At 42.5% G+C, this 17,650-nt stretch overlaps 1 protein-coding gene across 1 annotated transcript; it reads right to left on the bottom strand.

Moving 5' to 3' along the window:
- Window positions 1–865: 865 nt before the first annotated feature.
- ACTA2 (actin alpha 2, smooth muscle) lies at window positions 866–17,589 on the bottom strand. Its single transcript, XM_004439980.3, has 9 exons — window positions 17,514–17,589; window positions 13,632–13,786; window positions 12,090–12,218; window positions 9,578–9,688; window positions 7,598–7,682; window positions 7,058–7,219; window positions 5,131–5,322; window positions 3,700–3,881; window positions 866–1,155 (listed from the first exon to the last, which is right to left on the bottom strand). Exons 2-9 carry the CDS (start codon window positions 13,758–13,760, stop codon window positions 1,012–1,014), a joined length of 1,134 nt encoding a protein of 377 aa, XP_004440037.1. The 5' UTR covers window positions 13,761–13,786; window positions 17,514–17,589; the 3' UTR covers window positions 866–1,011.
- Window positions 17,590–17,650: the final 61 nt, after the last annotated feature.

Here is a 17,650-nt window from a genome sequence, read left to right on the forward strand (position 1 = left end):
GGATGCTAAACAGCCTGGGCAGAAAAGTGCTTTGACACTAAGACCCTTAAAGGCAGGGAAAGTGTTTTTATACGTCTTTGTACCTCCCAGGCTAGATGGGTAAAAGAGAAGTTGAGGTTGGCAGCTCCCCTGTATAATGGTATTAAGGGAACAACTTCTGTTTCTTCATCTATAAAATGGGCGTGATAATAATATTTTCCCCACATAGTTCTGAAGAACAAATAAGAGAGGGTATGTGTAAAACCCTTAGTATGATGATTGACACCAGTGGTCCTTGGAAAGTATTGTTATCTTTCCCATCCCTTCAGGTGTGAATATATCTGTAGGATTCTTTTCAGAGACAGATATTGATCAGGAGAAAGGAAACAGATGATCCAGATGTGTAGTGAGATTTTAGAGCAGTGTTTCTTCATGTTTTTTAAAAATCTGTTTTCCCTGATAAACTTAAAAGTCATACTTCCTTTAATATATATTTATTAAGTTTAAAATGTGTTATATATAAAAAGTCATATATATGTGTATGTATAATATACGTATGTATGTATGTGTGTACAGGCTACCAGTACTGAGATTATGAGGGCAAAGTAATATAAAGACTGGCAAGTTATGAAGTCCTATCCCAGTGTGGATTATCCTAGCAATACACTTTAATCCAAGTTTACATTTATCTCCTGTGTATTTTCAAATTCCCACTGGCAGCATTTAATTGAACGTCCCGTGATTCTAGCCCTTCCTGGGAAACATAGACATCCTAGTGTGGCATGTCCTCAGCTGCACCACTAGAGGGAGCCACTCTGTAACAGGTGAGGTCAACCTAACAGAAATACCTGATCATCTGGTGCTGATCAGAGACCAAGGCTATAGGTTACCAGTAACATATTTCAGATTTATTAAAAAACACATAGGTAACGAGTCAGAGCTTTGGCCAGGAAAGATTTGGAAAAGAACTGAAGGCATTATTCCACAAAACATTCACAGTTGCGTGCTAGAGACAGAGAGCGGGGTAGTGTTTTAGAAGCATTTGCGGTGGACAATGGAGGGCCCAGCTTCGTCGTACTCCTGTTTGCTGATCCACATCTGCTGGAAGGTGGACAGAGAGGCCAGGATGGAGCCGCCAATCCAGACAGAGTATTTGCGCTCCGGAGGGGCAATGATCTGTCGGTCAGGATGAGAAAGAAGGGCCGTTAGTGCACTAGGACAGCCCCTGGGCATTCTAGCGTGGTCCAGACTTGGTGACCTGGCTGAAGTTTCATGGGCAGCGGGGTCAGTCTTGGCTGTTAGATGCCTAATCCTAACCCAACCCCTAACCCTAACCCAAGGGGGTGTGACGAGGTTGTGGATTTAGAGATTCTTCAATGAGTGCATTTGTTTTTCTGGCTGCCTTTCCACCCTCTATTCCAAAGCATCTGTAACACCTCTACTGTGTTCAGTCGACTACAGGGCAAACTGAAAGTTGACCCCAAATCCTACATGACTTTTGCTTAAGAGCCCCAAAATAGCTATAGTTGAACAATTTCAAATTCCACTCCAGAATTGGGTACTGTGTAGAAATGAATACAAACACTTCAGCCAACAGACAAGGTGTTTCTGAAACGATGGTGAAAGGGTTTAATTTCTGTTTACCCCCCAAGCTCTGGTTTAACATTTATTTTTAAAACAAGTAGCTGCCATTTACTGAGCACCTACTATGTACCAGGCACTGTGCTGAGCATTTTACGTGTATTATCTCATTTAACTCTTATAACCACTTGGAAGAGTAAGTATTAAATTACTCCCATGTTTCATATGAGAAAATAGAGACTGAGAGAGTTTTAAGTAACAGGCGTAGGTCACACTGGTTGTGTACATGTCAGACCCGAAATTCAAACCAGGACCTCTCCCAGGCATTTTTTTGTTTCATTTTGTTTTGTTTTAGAAGTGACCTTTTTATTTTGGGATAATTTTGGATTTACAGAAAAGTTGCAAAGATAGTGTAGAGTTCCTGTAGACCCCTCATCCACTTTCAGTTTCCCCTAATGTCATCATCTTACGGTCCCAGGTTCTTAACGGTTTTCTCTCACCACAATGGAGCCCAAAGTTCCACATTCATTTCTTTTTTTTTTTTTTTTTGTGAGGAAGATCAGCCCTGAGCTAACATCCGTGCTAATCCTCCTCTTTTTTGCTGAGGAAGACCAGCTCTGAGCTAACATCCACTGCCTAATCCTCCTCCTTTTTTTCCCCCAAAGCCCCCCAGTAGATAGTTGTACGTCATAGTTGCACACCCTTCTAGTTGCTGTATGTAGGAGGTGGCCTCAGCATGGCCGGAGAAGCGGTGCGTCTGTGCACGCCCGGGATCCGAACCAGGGCCGCCAGGAGCCGAGCGCACGCACTTAACCGCCAAGCCATGGGGCCGGCCCTCCACATTCATTTCTAATCAAGAGGCCTAGTCTGGGAACTAGGAACTACCCAGTTTGAGCTACAGCCTCTCTCTGTAATAAACCCCCCACCCAGGCTGGCTTTGTCAGGGAACCCAGCAGCTGGTTTCATCTCTCTCCCTCCGGTGTGGGAGGAAGAGGGGGTAAGAGTTGATCAGAGGGGCACCCGAGAAACACAGATCCTCAGAACCAGTCTCTCTCCTCTCACCTGCAGCCTGTTAGTGCCTATGATGCAGAAAGAGAGCGTGCTTCAGTCTCGCACTCTTTTATGTTGTTGCACACCACTTCCAAAAAAAGAGAAGGGAGTGCAAATAACAGAGAACTTGTTTGAACTCTTCTCCTGTGTGTGATCTGCACCCAGAGTGCCCCTTCTCCAGCTCCCTTTGACATGGGTCAGAGGGCACCGGCATGGCCTTCTGATTTCAGAGTGATAATAGCCTTTGGGAAGTCGCCAGCCACATGTAAGCTTGCCTCCAAAGAATGATTTCCCTTTAATCTCTGAGTTCCTTTGACGGGGACTCAAAATTCACACAATAGATGGGTCTTGGATGGCTCAGAGACTGAGCCTGGTCGTCTTGGAGTCATTCTGTTCTTTTAAGCACCTATATCAAAAGGTATGCCGGACAGAGAGGTGAAGATAAAATTCTAATTCCTGGCCACCGAGATGTGGTCACATTTAGTAGCGGAACAAGAGTCTATGCTATTGAGTCTACTGGGTTTAAACCTCTTCAGAAGTATGTCTGGCTCGTCTGATTTTTTTTTAATGTTCTATACTCTATATAATATTCTATATTATGCTACCTATACTAGACACAGTATTTTTGTGATGAGGAAAAATAACAAAATGTATGTTTTAAAGAGATAGATGAATGATGAATGTTGACTAGACTTATTGTGGTGATCATTTGGAAATATATACAAATATTGGATTGTTATGTTGTACACCTGAAACTAAAATAATATGTCAATTATACCTCAATAAAAAAATAAAAAGATATGCACACATGGGGAGCTCTGTTGACCTTTACTGTAGCTGCTCTAAGTAGCTGATAGACAGGGATAAGTATAGATTAAATTTTTTACAAAAATAATTCAACTTCTCTTATGAACTGGGTTGACATAGCCTATAAAGTATGCAACCGTGGACTTGTACCTACTGCCTAGCCGTAGAACCCATGAGCACATGTGACTAAGATGTGGCCTCTGAAGAGTCCTTCACACCAACCCTGGTGGTAGGGTTGGCACTGCCGGCAGCCTAGCCATGGAGTCTGCCACTGAACCATACCTTGATCTTCATGGTGCTGGGTGCTAGGGCAGTGATCTCCTTCTGCATGCGGTCGGCAATGCCGGGGTACATGGTGGTGCCCCCAGAGAGAACGTTGTTAGCATAGAGGTCCTTCCTGATGTCAATATCGCACTTCATGATGCTGTTGTAGGTGGTTTCATGGATGCCAGCAGATTCCATCCCTGGAAAACAGACACAGGCCATGGTCCTTGGGCAATGCGTAAAACCCAGGTTAGACATGGAAGACCTACGTGAGCAACTGGAAGACCTTACACTGGACTGAAGCTAGGCAGGCATAATAATCTAGGAACCATCCATCTGAAAACCCAAAAGGTCCTTGTGATGCTTGTAAAGGTCCATGTCCTCCCACTTCTTGTCTAGTGAGGAAGCCCTGCTGCAACATCTCCAGGAGGGTGGGGGGCTACAACATCACATCACTTATTTTTAATAGACTCACTACTGTGTATGGTTCAAATAAGGGGTAAAGCCTTCAGACTCCCTACAGAATGTCCAAAGCTGAGCCAATGTCGTAGCCAATGCTCAGAACTCTCCCAAGTCTCCCTTTGGCTGCTGCCCTGTTCTCACCCCTCAGAGCTAAATGGTGCTGAGTCATCAGAAAAGTGCTTCATCCTATTTGGACCAAGGTCATTTTTCTTCAATGTTGCTAATATATTTTTTTGTCTGAACTTTTTGTTAATTTCTGAAGTGGGTCTTTTGATAAGAACTTCTAGGTGGTCCTTCATCTTTTGCAGTGCTGTTATATAAGAATAATAGTAATAATAATAATACCTAATTATAAATTACTAACAATATCTGATAATTATTCAGTGCTCATTTTGCTCCGCGTATATCTCTGGTAATTCTCAGAGCCACCCTATGACATAGGTACTCTTACAATCTTCATTTTATAGATGAGGACACTGAGGCTTGGGGAGGTTAAGTGACTTTCCCAAGATTATGAAAGTAGCACTAATGCTCAAACCCAGGCTCACCCCTCCCAGAGCCTACCCTCTGTGAACAACTGTGCTAACCTCTCTCCCAAGGTCAATGCTAGTGTAGGAGCAGGCTCTTCCATTTCTCTCTCCCCCTACCATTCCCAAACTCTCAGCATTCAGCACATCCTTCCCATCCATCCGGTGGCTACACTGTGTCCTAAGCGTAGGCAATATCTGATCTTTCACCATGCACCATATGCCAAGAATGGTTTTGGCTTGACTACAACATAGATAGTGTTTTCTTATAAAGAAAACTCCTTTCCTGGCCTCCTTAAGTCTTCTCACCCTTTCCCTTGCCCTGGTTTAGAAATGCCTTTGGTCTGGTGGCCCCTGTCACATGTCCCCACATGCAGAAGGGTACTGGTAGCCACGGGCTGGCTGGACATGGGAGGATAGGGTGGTATCCCCTTCCCAGGGATGGGACGTCAATGCCTACCAATGAAGGATGGCTGGAACAGGGTCTCTGGGCAGCGGAAGCGCTCATTCCCGATGGTGATCACTTGCCCATCGGGCAGCTCATAGCTCTTCTCCAGAGAGGAGGAGGACGCGGCAGTAGCCATCTCGTTTTCAAAGTCCAGAGCTACATAACACAGTTTCTCCTTGATGTCCCGGACAATCTCACGCTCAGCTGTCAAGACACACACATTAGGGTTTGCACAAGAAATAAAAATCCACCTGCCCTGCTCCAATCTCTCCCATAATACAAGTTCCTTCAAAGAAGTGTGTAAATTCATTATTTTGCGACTGCAAATCCATGATGGGAATTAAGTTATAGGTCCACTAGGGAACCACTCTGTTCCTAGCAGAGTGCCTCAAACATGGTAGACCCTTAGTAACCATTGTCTTGAAAATGCATGACAGGAATAAAATGAGCTAGCTAGAGAAAGGCACAGAGCAGGAAATCCTTCTGTACATTAAGCTTTTTTGCAGAATTAACTAATCATTCTCTATTATAATTGTTTATAACAGTTTGTTATATTGGATTTTCAGTTTATCAGGTTGTCTTATGCTGAAGCAGCCCCTTAGAGGGCCCCACAGTTTTCAAAAAACTCCAGAGATCCATGTTGCCTGGCCCAGGTAGATTCTAGCTCAAACTCTTGGCACATTTATCACCTTCCAGAGAAAGGCAGGCCCTGGCTCAGGACCAGTCCTACTCTAGAAGGCTCTAGTGGTGCATGAAAGAAGTGCACAGGCAGACACCTTTCAAACTCCTGCACTCTGAGGTTCTAAACTATTGGTTCCATTCGGGCCTCCGGGAACCTTTTGGAGTTGTCTTGGGATTCTTTGTAGGGAGCAGAGGAGGAACAGAATTAATTCAACTCCCTACTCCAAAAGGAGACTTTAACATCTTCAAGCCTCAAACTTGGAGGCTAGATTAAGCCTCAAGCACGTCCAGAAACCCAAACATTTGGACAATACCAAATTGACAAGGGGAGGGCAGGCAGCTAGGACCACCGGCACTGAGGATGCCACAACGTCTCTAGTAACATCTGACTCTGACTCTTGTGGATGGAGACCTGGTGGCCCCAGTTTAGAGTCTGAAGACACAGGTATCACTGCCTGAGGGGTTGGTGTTAGTAATAGCTAACAATTACTGCATGCTTACTCTGTGCCAGTTATTCCACGTGCATTATCTCATTTAATCAATCACATTAGAAAGGGTCTACAATCACCCTCATTTTACAGATGAAGAGACTATGGCTTAGCAAGGTTAGATAACTTGTCCAAGGTCATACAGCTAGCAAGTGGCAGAATTGGGCTCCAAGCCCTGTCTAGATGCCTCCAAAGACTGCCCATCACCACACCATTCTATCTTCAGTTTCTGCACACTCTCTTCTTGTGAATGGAGAGGATTAAAAAAGGCTCAAATAATACAACTCTACTAGCTCATAATACTAGACAGTTATAATTTTTTTTTTTTTTTGTGAGGAGGACTAGCCCTGAGCTGACACCCGATGCCAATCCTCCCCTTTTATCTTGAGGAAGAGTGGCCCTGAGCTAACATCTGTGCCCATCTTCCTCTACTCTATATGGGACACCGCCACAGGATGGCTTACCAAGTGGTGCGTCAGTGCGCGCCTGGGATCCGAACCTGTGAACCCCAGACTGCCGAAGCTGAGCACTTAACCGCTTGTGCCACTGGGCCGGCCCCTATAAATGTTCTTCTTAAGGAAACATTATAATCATTTTGCAACTTCACATAGCAAAAAAAGCCATGCTTTGCTCTGGGCAATGCAGTCCAGGCCGTGCCATCTGCAAGGCTCCCTCCCATCGTTTCCTTGGATAGTCACTATGGTCCTGTAAACTACGGTTAAGAACATACTGTCCCCACACCCCTTTCCCTTTATTTCCACGGGTCTCACCGGTAGTCACAAAGGAATAGCCACGCTCAGTCAGAATCTTCATGAGGTAGTCGGTGAGATCTCGGCCAGCCAGGTCCAGACGCATGATGGCGTGGGGCAGGGCATAGCCCTCATAGATGGGCACGTTGTGGGTGACACCATCTCCAGAGTCCAGCACAATGCCTGGGGAACAATTGGACACAATAAATGTCACCCACGGCAGCCAGCATATTGTCACTTACTGGTCTAGTAGAAGGGGAATTTCTAAGCCTCTTATTTGAAAGAGAGGAAGGAAGGCATTTGATAGAATAGGGGAGGTGGGACAGGGTTTGGGAAAGATGAAAAAAGAAAGAACAGAAAGAGAGAAAAAATAGAAAAAATCTTACTAGAAATATGAACTTAAGAGCTTGTTTTTAAAGGTGAGAAGAAGACCTTCTGGGGCTGAGATTAGCCCTGTCAATTCTAACTAACCCCATCCATCACAACCCACATGTTTGTAAGCATCAATCTGGTAACTGATGGTGTATTCAATCGAAGCTCCTATTCATTCCAGCCACCTACCAGTTGTACGTCCAGAGGCGTAGAGGGACAGCACCGCCTGAATAGCCACATACATGGCTGGCACATTGAAAGTCTCAAACATAATCTGCAAAGCAATCCAAAGAGCTAAGTTAATGATCTGCCAGTTTTACCAAGAATGTTCAAGAGGGCATGCCTTGTGGATGAATGCAGATGGGCCCCCCTGGTTCTGGGCAGAGGAGACTAAGGTAAAGGAGGTACAGGACAGCCCTGGTCACTGGAAGAGGAGGAATGAAGGTGTGAATGGGGAAACCATCACACTGGCGACCTGATGGCATGGAGAAGCGAAGGGGCAGTGTGCACACATGACTGTGCAGGGGTGGGGGCGTCTAGCTTCTGGCTCTGGCCCTGACTCTGACTTGAATGCGACCTGGGAGAATTCACCAAACATAGCTGACTAACATGGGCTTCATTCCAGGGCTCTCAACTGTAAATGGAGGAGGAATTAGGACCAGATGAGCTCTGGGGCTCTTTCAGCGTGAACAGCCCAGGACTTACTAAAGATATCAAAGTCAAAAGAAAAAGAAAAGACCACATGCAGGTTTGGACTTCTCTGGTATAAAGAAGACCTGAAGCTTGGACTGATTGAGATTCACCCAGTTCTGTGATTTGCCTGAGGTTCCACTTAATCTTTTCCACTTTTTTATTTAGTTGCTGAGTCAATGCCAGCCGTAGAATCTGAGGCCACTCTGGCTACAGTGGAAGGGGCCCTGATTCCTGGAAGACAAGAACTGCCTGCTGGTAACAGAGGCCACGTATGAATACCAATGCCCCAGCTCATGCAGTCCAGGGACAAGATTAGAACCAGAGCCCCTGCAGGTCACTCAGGAGAAGTTTGTGCACACCGAGATGCCCACAGGCCTCCGTTTCTCTATCTGCAAAACTCTTCTAGTCTCTTCACCAGAACATCTGACATCATTTGCTAGAGAGTCCTAATTCCCAACTATTCTTCTACCTTCACAGCATTCACAAGAACAATAATGCCCATCTGACACAGCATACATGGAGTGATTCCCAGGCACAGATGTTCCCCTGTAGAGAATATGTGTTGGTGTAAGCACCAAGAGCTCTTCTGAGGTCAAGGCCCTGTAGTATTTACATTTATTCTTCTCCAAGGCCAAAAGATCCTGGCTCGGTTCCAGACTCTGCCACTCCTAGCTGTGTGACCTTGGGATAACACCTAATGTATTTGAGCCCCGATTTCTTCATTTATATAATCAGGATAATAATAGCTTCTGCCTCACATTGTTAAGATTCAAAGAGACAATGCATATAAAATGCTTAGCCCGGGGCTTAACCAGAGCAAGCATGAAATTGACATTAGATATTTTTATTGGATAGCTCATCCAAACTGGAAACCTTGCCTAGCTGGTAGAATGGATGGTCTCCTGCTACAGGTCTTTGAGCTTCAGACAAGTCACAATAATGACAATGATAAATATTATTTGTTGAATGTTTATTATACTAGGCGTCATGATATACATTTAACATTTTGCCTCATTAATCTTCACATCAATCCTTTGAAACATAATGGTACTAATATTATTCCCAACGTACAGACAAAGAAACTGAGGCTCTGAGAAATTAAGTAGATTCTGTAAGGTCACATAGCTAAGTGACAGATGCAGTTTTCAAACCTAGATCTGTCTGACTCCAGAACGAAAATTCCCCACTGTATGTTACCTATGTTTTGAAATGACTTCTCCTTAGAAGTTTTTAACCTAAACATGTTACCGTTTCAATTAAATCTTTAAAATTTCCTATTGCTCTTGGAGCCGAGGGGCAGTTTCTGCAGTAAGGATGTGAGTCCCATCAAGATCTTTGGAACCACTGAGTTCCTGGAAAGTTGTCAGTGTGTGAGTGGACTGCTGGGGGAGGCTGTCTCTCTGCTGTCCCGCATAGCCCCTTTCAAACAGGACTTTCCCAAACCCAAAAGTGCTGGGTCCTGGAATGGATATTTACCTGGGTCATTTTCTCCCTGTTGGCCTTGGGGTTCAGGGGTGCCTCGGTGAGCAGGGTTGGATGCTCTTCAGGGGCAACACGAAGCTCATTGTAGAAGGAGTGGTGCCAGATCTAGCGGGGAAACCGAGGAGAAACACAATGATGTGATGTCATGCAGGCACTGCAGACCCAGAAAAGGGACCAGAATGAGCTAAAGGAAACCAGGACTAAATAAAATGTTGCAACTACTCATTACGTGTCCACATTTTTACAGATGCCGAAACTGAAGCTCAGGTGAGTAACTTACCCAAGCATTCACATCTGCTGAGTGACTGAGCAAAAACCCAAATCTGGGTTTGTCAGGCAGGATGGTGTAGTGGTTAAAGACACAGCCTCTGGAGGCAAATCTGGGTTCAAATCGCAGCTCAACCACTTCTTGGTTGTGTGAGCTTCAGCAAATTTTAACCCTTCTAAGCTCCAGTCTCACCATCAGTAATATGAAAATAATTAGTATGTCTTTGAGAGAATTAAATGAGGTAATCCTAGAGTTACTATTTAGCTCAGTGCCTGGCTTGAGTACACGTTATTATTATTCACTATATCTTCTCTACTCCGTACTTCCATTTTAGTTAATATTCATGGGAAATGATTTAGTTTAATAAGTAAAAGACAAATGAGTGAACACATGAGTGGATGAATGAAGCTGACCTGAAAACCTAGTTGCCATTTTTAACACTTTTAAGGAAATCTCCCGCTGCAGTGTACGTTAAGAAGAGAACAGGTCTCCTTGCCTCTTGCCTCCATCCTCTCCATCCCCCACTTTTGCTCTCCAGGTCTGGGATGAGCCTGCCTCCGTTGGCACCCTCTGAACCTTCTATTCAGGGGCAGACATTTGGCTTTCAGGTGCTTCAAAAAAGCCAACCCCTATTTATAGCATATTTGTGTGAATATACTTTGGATGTGAGTGTGTTTACTTCATGATTGAGCATCCTCTTTCATCCCTGGATGCCAAAAAGAACAAACCACTGTAAAAAGTGCTAAATTAATTATTTTTAAAAGCATGCAAATTCTCCACTAGCACCAGGAATATTAGATTCATCCAGAATTAAAACAAAACAATATAAGAACTGCTGGTGAAAGTTTATAAATGAATAAAAGCAAGATGGACTTTAAAGACTCTTTATCTTGTTCCACTTGCTTTGGTTTTGAATTTGTGGTTTCTAGAGAAGAAATGAGACTCCTGAAAGTTCTATTCCTTTGATGGACTAAAAGTAGCAGAGTGATCAAGAAATCCTGCCAATCATGTTATATACTGTGGTTACTCTGAAACATCACTTAAAAAACAACCAGTCTCTCCCTCTGTCTCTCTCTCATCTCCCTCTCTCCAGAAGACACTTGGAATTTAATTTTAGAAATGATGAAACGCTTTGTTCGTTCCAAGGTTCTTTCTCCAGGCACATGCATTCTGAGACGCTGCCAGCTCCATGGAGAAACTCTTAAAGAGTATTTTCCCACTGCTATTAATATCTTCTCCTCAGTGCAAACTGCAGTCTTACCAAATCCAGAATCTTAGACTAAGCAAAGCTAATGAAATATAATTTTTGTAGAGAAGCAGAGGTTGCATCATTATTACTGATAAATTCTAGCAAAACTATGCTCTTTTAAACCGGTAACAGTGTGTGGGGGTGTGCATGTATGTAGGGAGCTGATAGATAAATAAAAGTCCAGATGTTATGGTTCTAATATATTTCGTTGCATTTTTAAAATTTTATGTCATTTTCTCATTAGTCCTGCTTTTTCTCTGATCACTTGTGTTTCTATGATGCCTAATAACAAACACCAACATCTTAGGATTTAACTCTTCTCATTAGTTCTTTTGCATGACTTGGGGAGCTAAAGACTTCACTTAATGCAACAAAGACGTATACTTTTTTTAAACGTGTATTTTAAAACTTTTACCAGTTGCTTGTGCTTCAATATGTTGAGGGACATTCAGGAATGTACCAAATCCACAATGTCACAGCCCCCTTTTCTATAGTGAAACTAAGTGGGGTTTTTTTTCTTTTTTTTGAATATTCAGGATGAGTTAGTGAAAAGCTTTCAAGAATGGGTGGGCTAAGGGAACACCCAGCTCTTCCAGTCCTCTTTAGCCATAGAACCCTGAGAGGACAGCCATGCAGCCTCTCATGAGAACAAAAGGGGGGATTGTTCTCCTGGCTTCTGCTCATACAATGCTTGTCCTAAGAGGGTAATCCAGTTGACTGAGCAATAGGCTGTTCATTCCAACCACTGTTCTCATCTACAGAACTGTCTCCCTCTAATTGGTTTATAAACCAATTAGGGATTTGTTTTTTTAAAGAAACCTCCAGGATTTTTTTTTTTTTTTCAGTTAGTGATAATCTAGAATAAACATTAGCTAGTAAAAGTACAACTGGGCAATGCTAGCCAGTTATTTTCCCCAGCAATAGCAAGATGTTTTGAATCAGGGGTCATAGGAAATACCCATAACAACCCTCAGGGAACCTCCTGGTACCTTTTCCATGTCGTCCCAGTTGGTGATGATGCCGTGTTCTATCGGGTACTTCAAGGTCAGGATTCCTCTTTTACTTTGTGCTTCGTCACCCACGTAGCTGTCTTTTTGTCCCATTCCCACCATCACCCCCTAAAAAGGTTCAACACATAATGAGTCAGCCTGTCACAGAACTCGTGAATTCATTTAATCCAATCATAAAGGGTTAAATCACTGAGCTAGGAAGTTCCTCTTTTGGTATCAGCAACAATATGCTGTCTCATGGTCACTATGCTCTTAGGCAACATCTCTCAGTTGATTGGAAACAGGCCTGAATCAGCCTACAAATAGCAGAGGACCCTGTGGGTAAGGCAACTTTACATTGTGTGTTTTATCTTCCTTCTTCCTTGATGAGCTCTGTTAGGGCAGAGATTGTATTTGTCTTGTTTGCCGCTATAACAAATTGCCTAGCATATATTTGGCACTCAATAATTATTTGTTGAATTAATATATGAAATTTTACATAATAGTTAAATGGCATTTTGCCTCTTATAAGTCCTTTAAACTGTACTTTTAAAGTTATCACCTACCCAAGAGTATACGAATATTATTTTCTAACCATTATAAGCAAAGCATTCTTTCTACAAATGACCACTCAGTACTTGATTTCTAATGGATAAACCCATACCAGTCAACATTAAGACATCTGCCTAAACTAGTCAGGTGTATTTTTTTAATCATTAAGGTTAAGCTTAAAAAAAAAAAAAGAAAGAGAATTCTCATTATTGGATTTTAAGTTGCACTGGGGTGACTATTTTAGAATTGCAAAACAGTTGTGGCTACTAATAGATCCATAAAATAGTGGCTTGTGCCAAATATTTCCATTGCATACAGCTCAACAAAGAGACAGAGTTCATTCACTGGAGGAGGCTTCTATTATTTGCTCTTGTGAGTATTTGCCAAACTGAGAGCCATATATCAATCAGATAGCCTCAATGTTCAAAATATGTTTCTGATGTAAAGGAGAATTTCATCTCTGAAATTTTTTTTACTATGTGGCTGCCACCAACATTTTGTTTATACATAACGTTATGTAAAATTACCACATGGCTGACCAGATGTATTTCGTTGACAGCTAACAGTACATAAAATTACATTTGTTAACAGAGCTACTTTCATTTAACATCAAGTTCTATGAGAGTGACTGACCTGGGCTCTTCATTTAGTTACTTTCCAAAGAATAGCTATGGTATACAGCAGGTTACTCATAAGCATTTCTGATAATGATGATGATGATGATAATAATAACTATATTTAGAAAAACAGAACTTATGAAAAAGGGGCAGACTTATATCTAATAGATACCCACCACATAATCTGTCTAGATCATGCATGAAATTGGCACTTAGTCCTAGACATTAATCATCAGAGATGTATTTTTAATAAGTTTACATAATTTCCAGGCAAAGAGCAACAGACAATCTGTGGATACCCAGGGACACACAGACATAGAGGGACCTAATCTATAGCCCTGTTTCTCTCTGTTCCAATCAGAATTTTGCTCACCTGATGTCTGGGACGTCCCACAATAGATGGGAAAACAGCCCTGGGAGCATCGTCCCCAGCAAAGCCGGCCTTACAGAGCCCAGAGCCATTGTCACACACCAGGGCAGTGCTGTCCTCTTCTTCACACATCTCGGCTGGAGCTACTTCACAGGGTCCTGCAGGAAACAGGCAGGAAGCTGCCCCAGCTGTAATCCAGCAGTCATGGCACTTCCCCGAGCACTCCCACCTTCCAGGCTGGGTTTGGGTCCCCTCCTCTGTATTCCTAGAGTGCTCTCCACTGACATTTATCTAACACAGCATTTATCTCAAAGTACTTTAATTAGACTGTAAGCTTCTTATAAGCCAAAACTCTGAATTCCAGGCTCATATAACTGGCTTCTACCACCGTGGCTGACACCTCACATGTGCTCATAAACACTTTAAAGATTGACTAAGGCAAGTGAATGAATGAACAGCTGTAGAGCGAAGATAGGAATATCAGACTGTGAGACCAGATCTTCACAAGGACAAGTCACTTGTCAAATGTTAAAGAAGCTTCTGGAATTTGCTGTCTGTGTCAACCCAAAGTCACATTTTTCTAGATGTGCTATAACTTTTTAAAATTTTTTCAAAAAGGTAGATTTTGAAGAATAGGCAGCACGTGAAAATTTGGAACTGTTGAGATGTTTAAAGCATTTTAAAAAAAAAAGCTCTTTTAGATGCTAAGGACTTTTATTTTACCCTTGGAAAAACATTAGAACCAATCAAAACTTTCTAAGTGCTTTAAATTTTAGGGGCTACAGTTATTCTCTATTGATAAAAATTACTGCTAAACTAAAAGTCCAACAAGCCAGGGTGAGTCCAATAAATAACACACCATGCAGTAGAATACTTTGCTGCCATTAAGAAAGATAAATAAAAGGTATATTCTTGTTTAAGAGTAATAGGCTAGAGAAAGTAACATTTTATGATCCTGTTAAAAATGTATTTTTATGCATTGCAAAAAGATTGATCATATTTACCAAGTTGTAGATGGGGGTTATTTTGAAGTGGTGGGTTTTGTAGGTGTTTTTAATTATCTTCCCTGGGTTCTGTAATATTTTCTAAATTGAGCATGTATTCTTTTAGTAATAAAACAATATTTTAAATATCTCACTCTTAAGCATGGATCCTATGACAAAATTTGAAAGGCTGGAGCAAAAGTAACAACTTACAGGTTTGGGAAACTGAAGCCCTAATAGACGACATTTTCGTTCATTTTTACAAATGAGAAAACCCACGGGAAATGATTTGCTCAAGGCATACATGTTAGAGGCAGAGTAGAACCAGAGAACAGGTACTCTTGCCTACCCCTTGGCTTTCAATCCAGATTCCCTTCCATTTTTCCAAACAGAATTAGGTGGAAATAAATATCCTGTAAAGAGAAGGACACCCAGAGTTCTCTGCCTGGCTTTAGATCTTAGGCTTTCAAGTCGAGGAAGATTCTTCTAAGTTCGTGAATTCCTTGTACACCCAGACCTACATATAAAAGGCAACTGTTTTAAGGAAACTTCTGGGAAGTAAGCAAAGAAAAAGAAGCTATTATAATTGGAGTTCTGCCAGACCATTCCCACGAAATCAATGCTGCATCTTTCCAAATGCCGAGAACTTCCATAGCAGTGCCTAATGTAGCATGACCTTTGGCAAAGAACGTGAACCTCAGCTGAGACGATATAGTTTAAAATCCATCTACTATTGTAGATGAGATCTCCTGTTGTCTCCAACTGACAAACAAGGAAATCAAGACTCAAGGAGTTGAAGTGGTTTGTCCAAGATCCCAACACTGGTAAAGTTAGGACACGGAGATTGCAGAGCACGATGATTATGAGTTTGGACTCGTGAGTCAAACTGCCTGAATTTGAGTCAGAGTTTCACCACTTAGAAGCTGTGTGACTCAGTGAGTTATTTAACATCTCTAAATCACAGTTTCCTTATTTATAAAAAAAAAAAAAAAAAGCAATAATATTGGTACATACCACATAGAGTTCTTATGGGGATTAAGTTTTTTAAAAAAGCATTCAAAATAATTTATAGTGGTGTTTACATTATGAGTTACAATAAATATTAGTTTTAAAATTATTATTACTAAAATCATTATGTGATTATTATCATTATCCAGATCTTTTTATTTCCAGTCTTTGCTTTCTTTCCACAGTGCTTCCAGGCTTAGCATGGAAATCCTCAACTTGTAGATTCCACTTGTAGGAATGGAAAATGGAACTTATAAACGCTTGCTCTTTTCTTTCCCACCCATCTCTTCCCTTTCCAGACACTGAATTCTATTTGGCATTCATGTGATTTGGCTTCCTTCCTAGCAGATTTAGAAGCTAGAAGAGAGGTGAGAAATGGAAGGGAGACAAGACAGAAGAAGCAGTACGGGGTCTGAGGCGCGTGTCAGAGGCGGGCAGCACCAGCTTCAGCAGGCTTCCTGTGGACGCACTAAGCAGATTGTCCAAACCAAAAGCAAGGGCAGAAAACAGGACAAAATATTTGGAATTAGAACGTCCTGAAAATGTGAGGGTATGGCCATCGTGAATACACATGTCCTTAATCACCATATTGTTGGGCAGGATGGGTTTGGGGGAGTGTTTGAGTATACTGCAGAAAAGTAGGCTGACCCTCAGCATCAGCACGCGTGCGGAAAAAAATCTCAAAATTCAGTGAACGTATTTTTATTTGGCAAAAAATGTCCAGGAGGAATTTTATAATCTTTAAAAACAAGCACTGTCATTACAGAAGAAATCTCTGTGTCCTTGGAAAGGAGCTGGCTCTGTCGTTTACAACCCTCAACCGAACCTGAATGAGCAGCTGGGTTTGGAGCAAGGCATTTCCTAATTAGGTAAAACACACTCGAACGTCTGCTTTTGGAACTGCACCCGGGTCAGGGGGTTTGCTCCAACCACTCGAGTGCATCTTGTGCCAAAAATGAGTAGTTAGCGGGAGGGGACGGGGGAGTTGGAGGGGGGAGAGAACATTTCAGTTCCCAGCTCGTCGGTCTTGAAACGCAAACCATATTTAGTCATGAATCACAAATGGAAGGAGAATCTCAGTGTGAAAACTCCAGTCTGGGTTGAAGCTGCCAAGCCCTGATTTACAGCGAAAATCAGTGTGGGGTGGCAGGGCTGGCTCCACAGTTCTGCCTGCTTCACCAAGCTGAGAGAAATGCAAACCAGACGTCGCACAGGCTGACACAAACAGCTGTCAGATGCACACTCTGCTCCCTCCCTCTTATTCACAAAGATTCAGTGGGTTTCCTGCTGCGCTCTGCTGCAAATGATCAACCACCTACTGACTGAGATGCACATCCTAAAGCATAAGCTCACAGAAGACACCACCAATTAGAGCCAGAGGAACCCAGATGCAAATACACAAATAGCCAGTATCAAAGACTAGGCAACTAGCCTCTGGTTGCTTCTAAAATCCACTTCCAGATACCTTAGCTGCACCAAAAATACAGTTCAATTTAAAACCCCCACATCAAATCAGAACCACAAACACATACCGAAGTTTTCAGTGCCTAAATATACGTAAATGTATAACTTACTACAAACAGCCAGGCTGCGTCCTTGAAATGTGCTGCAAGATCTGGGCTGTTGGTTTAATCTAAACAGATTTTACAGGTGACAGACATAGATTTCATTTCATCTTCCTCTCCCCTCCTCCCCCCCACCAAGATGCATCTTAGCCTTGATTTTAATATTAAATAATTAGAGCTAAAAGGTACAATCATAGTAGTATAACCTTCATTCAAAAATTTCAGAGTGCAAGAGCCCAGCCAAATCTCTGTAGGCGATGCTGGATTACACTGGGTAATATCAGAGCCGCTGGATCTGTAAATCAAATCCCTGGGCCTGTGCCACTTACCCTGACAATGCTCGGCTGGGCTTCTCCGCTCTGGACGGTGTTCAGGGAAGCTGACCGCTGAAGGGTTATATAGCCCCTTGGCCTGCTCCCCTCCCACTTGCTTCCCAAACAAGGAACAAAGACTGACTTGAGCCCGG

Source organism: Ceratotherium simum, chromosome 6 (genome assembly GCF_057802395.1).
Source record: "Ceratotherium simum simum isolate JZ-2026a chromosome 6, ASM5780239v1, whole genome shotgun sequence".
Lineage (NCBI taxonomy): Eukaryota > Metazoa > Chordata > Mammalia > Perissodactyla > Rhinocerotidae > Ceratotherium > Ceratotherium simum.

Coding starts and splice junctions, on each gene's coding strand:
- ACTA2 (XM_004439980.3), bottom strand. CDS start 13,760: ATGTGTGAAGAAGAGGACAGCACTGCCCTGGTGTGTGACAATGGCTCT. Junction 9,689..12,089: donor ACTGGGACGACATGGAAAAG/GTACCAGGAGGT, acceptor TTTCCCCGCTAG/ATCTGGCACCACTCCTTCTA. Junction 7,220..7,597: donor CGCCTCTGGACGTACAACTG/GTAGGTGGCTGG, acceptor ATTGTTCCCCAG/GCATTGTGCTGGACTCTGGA.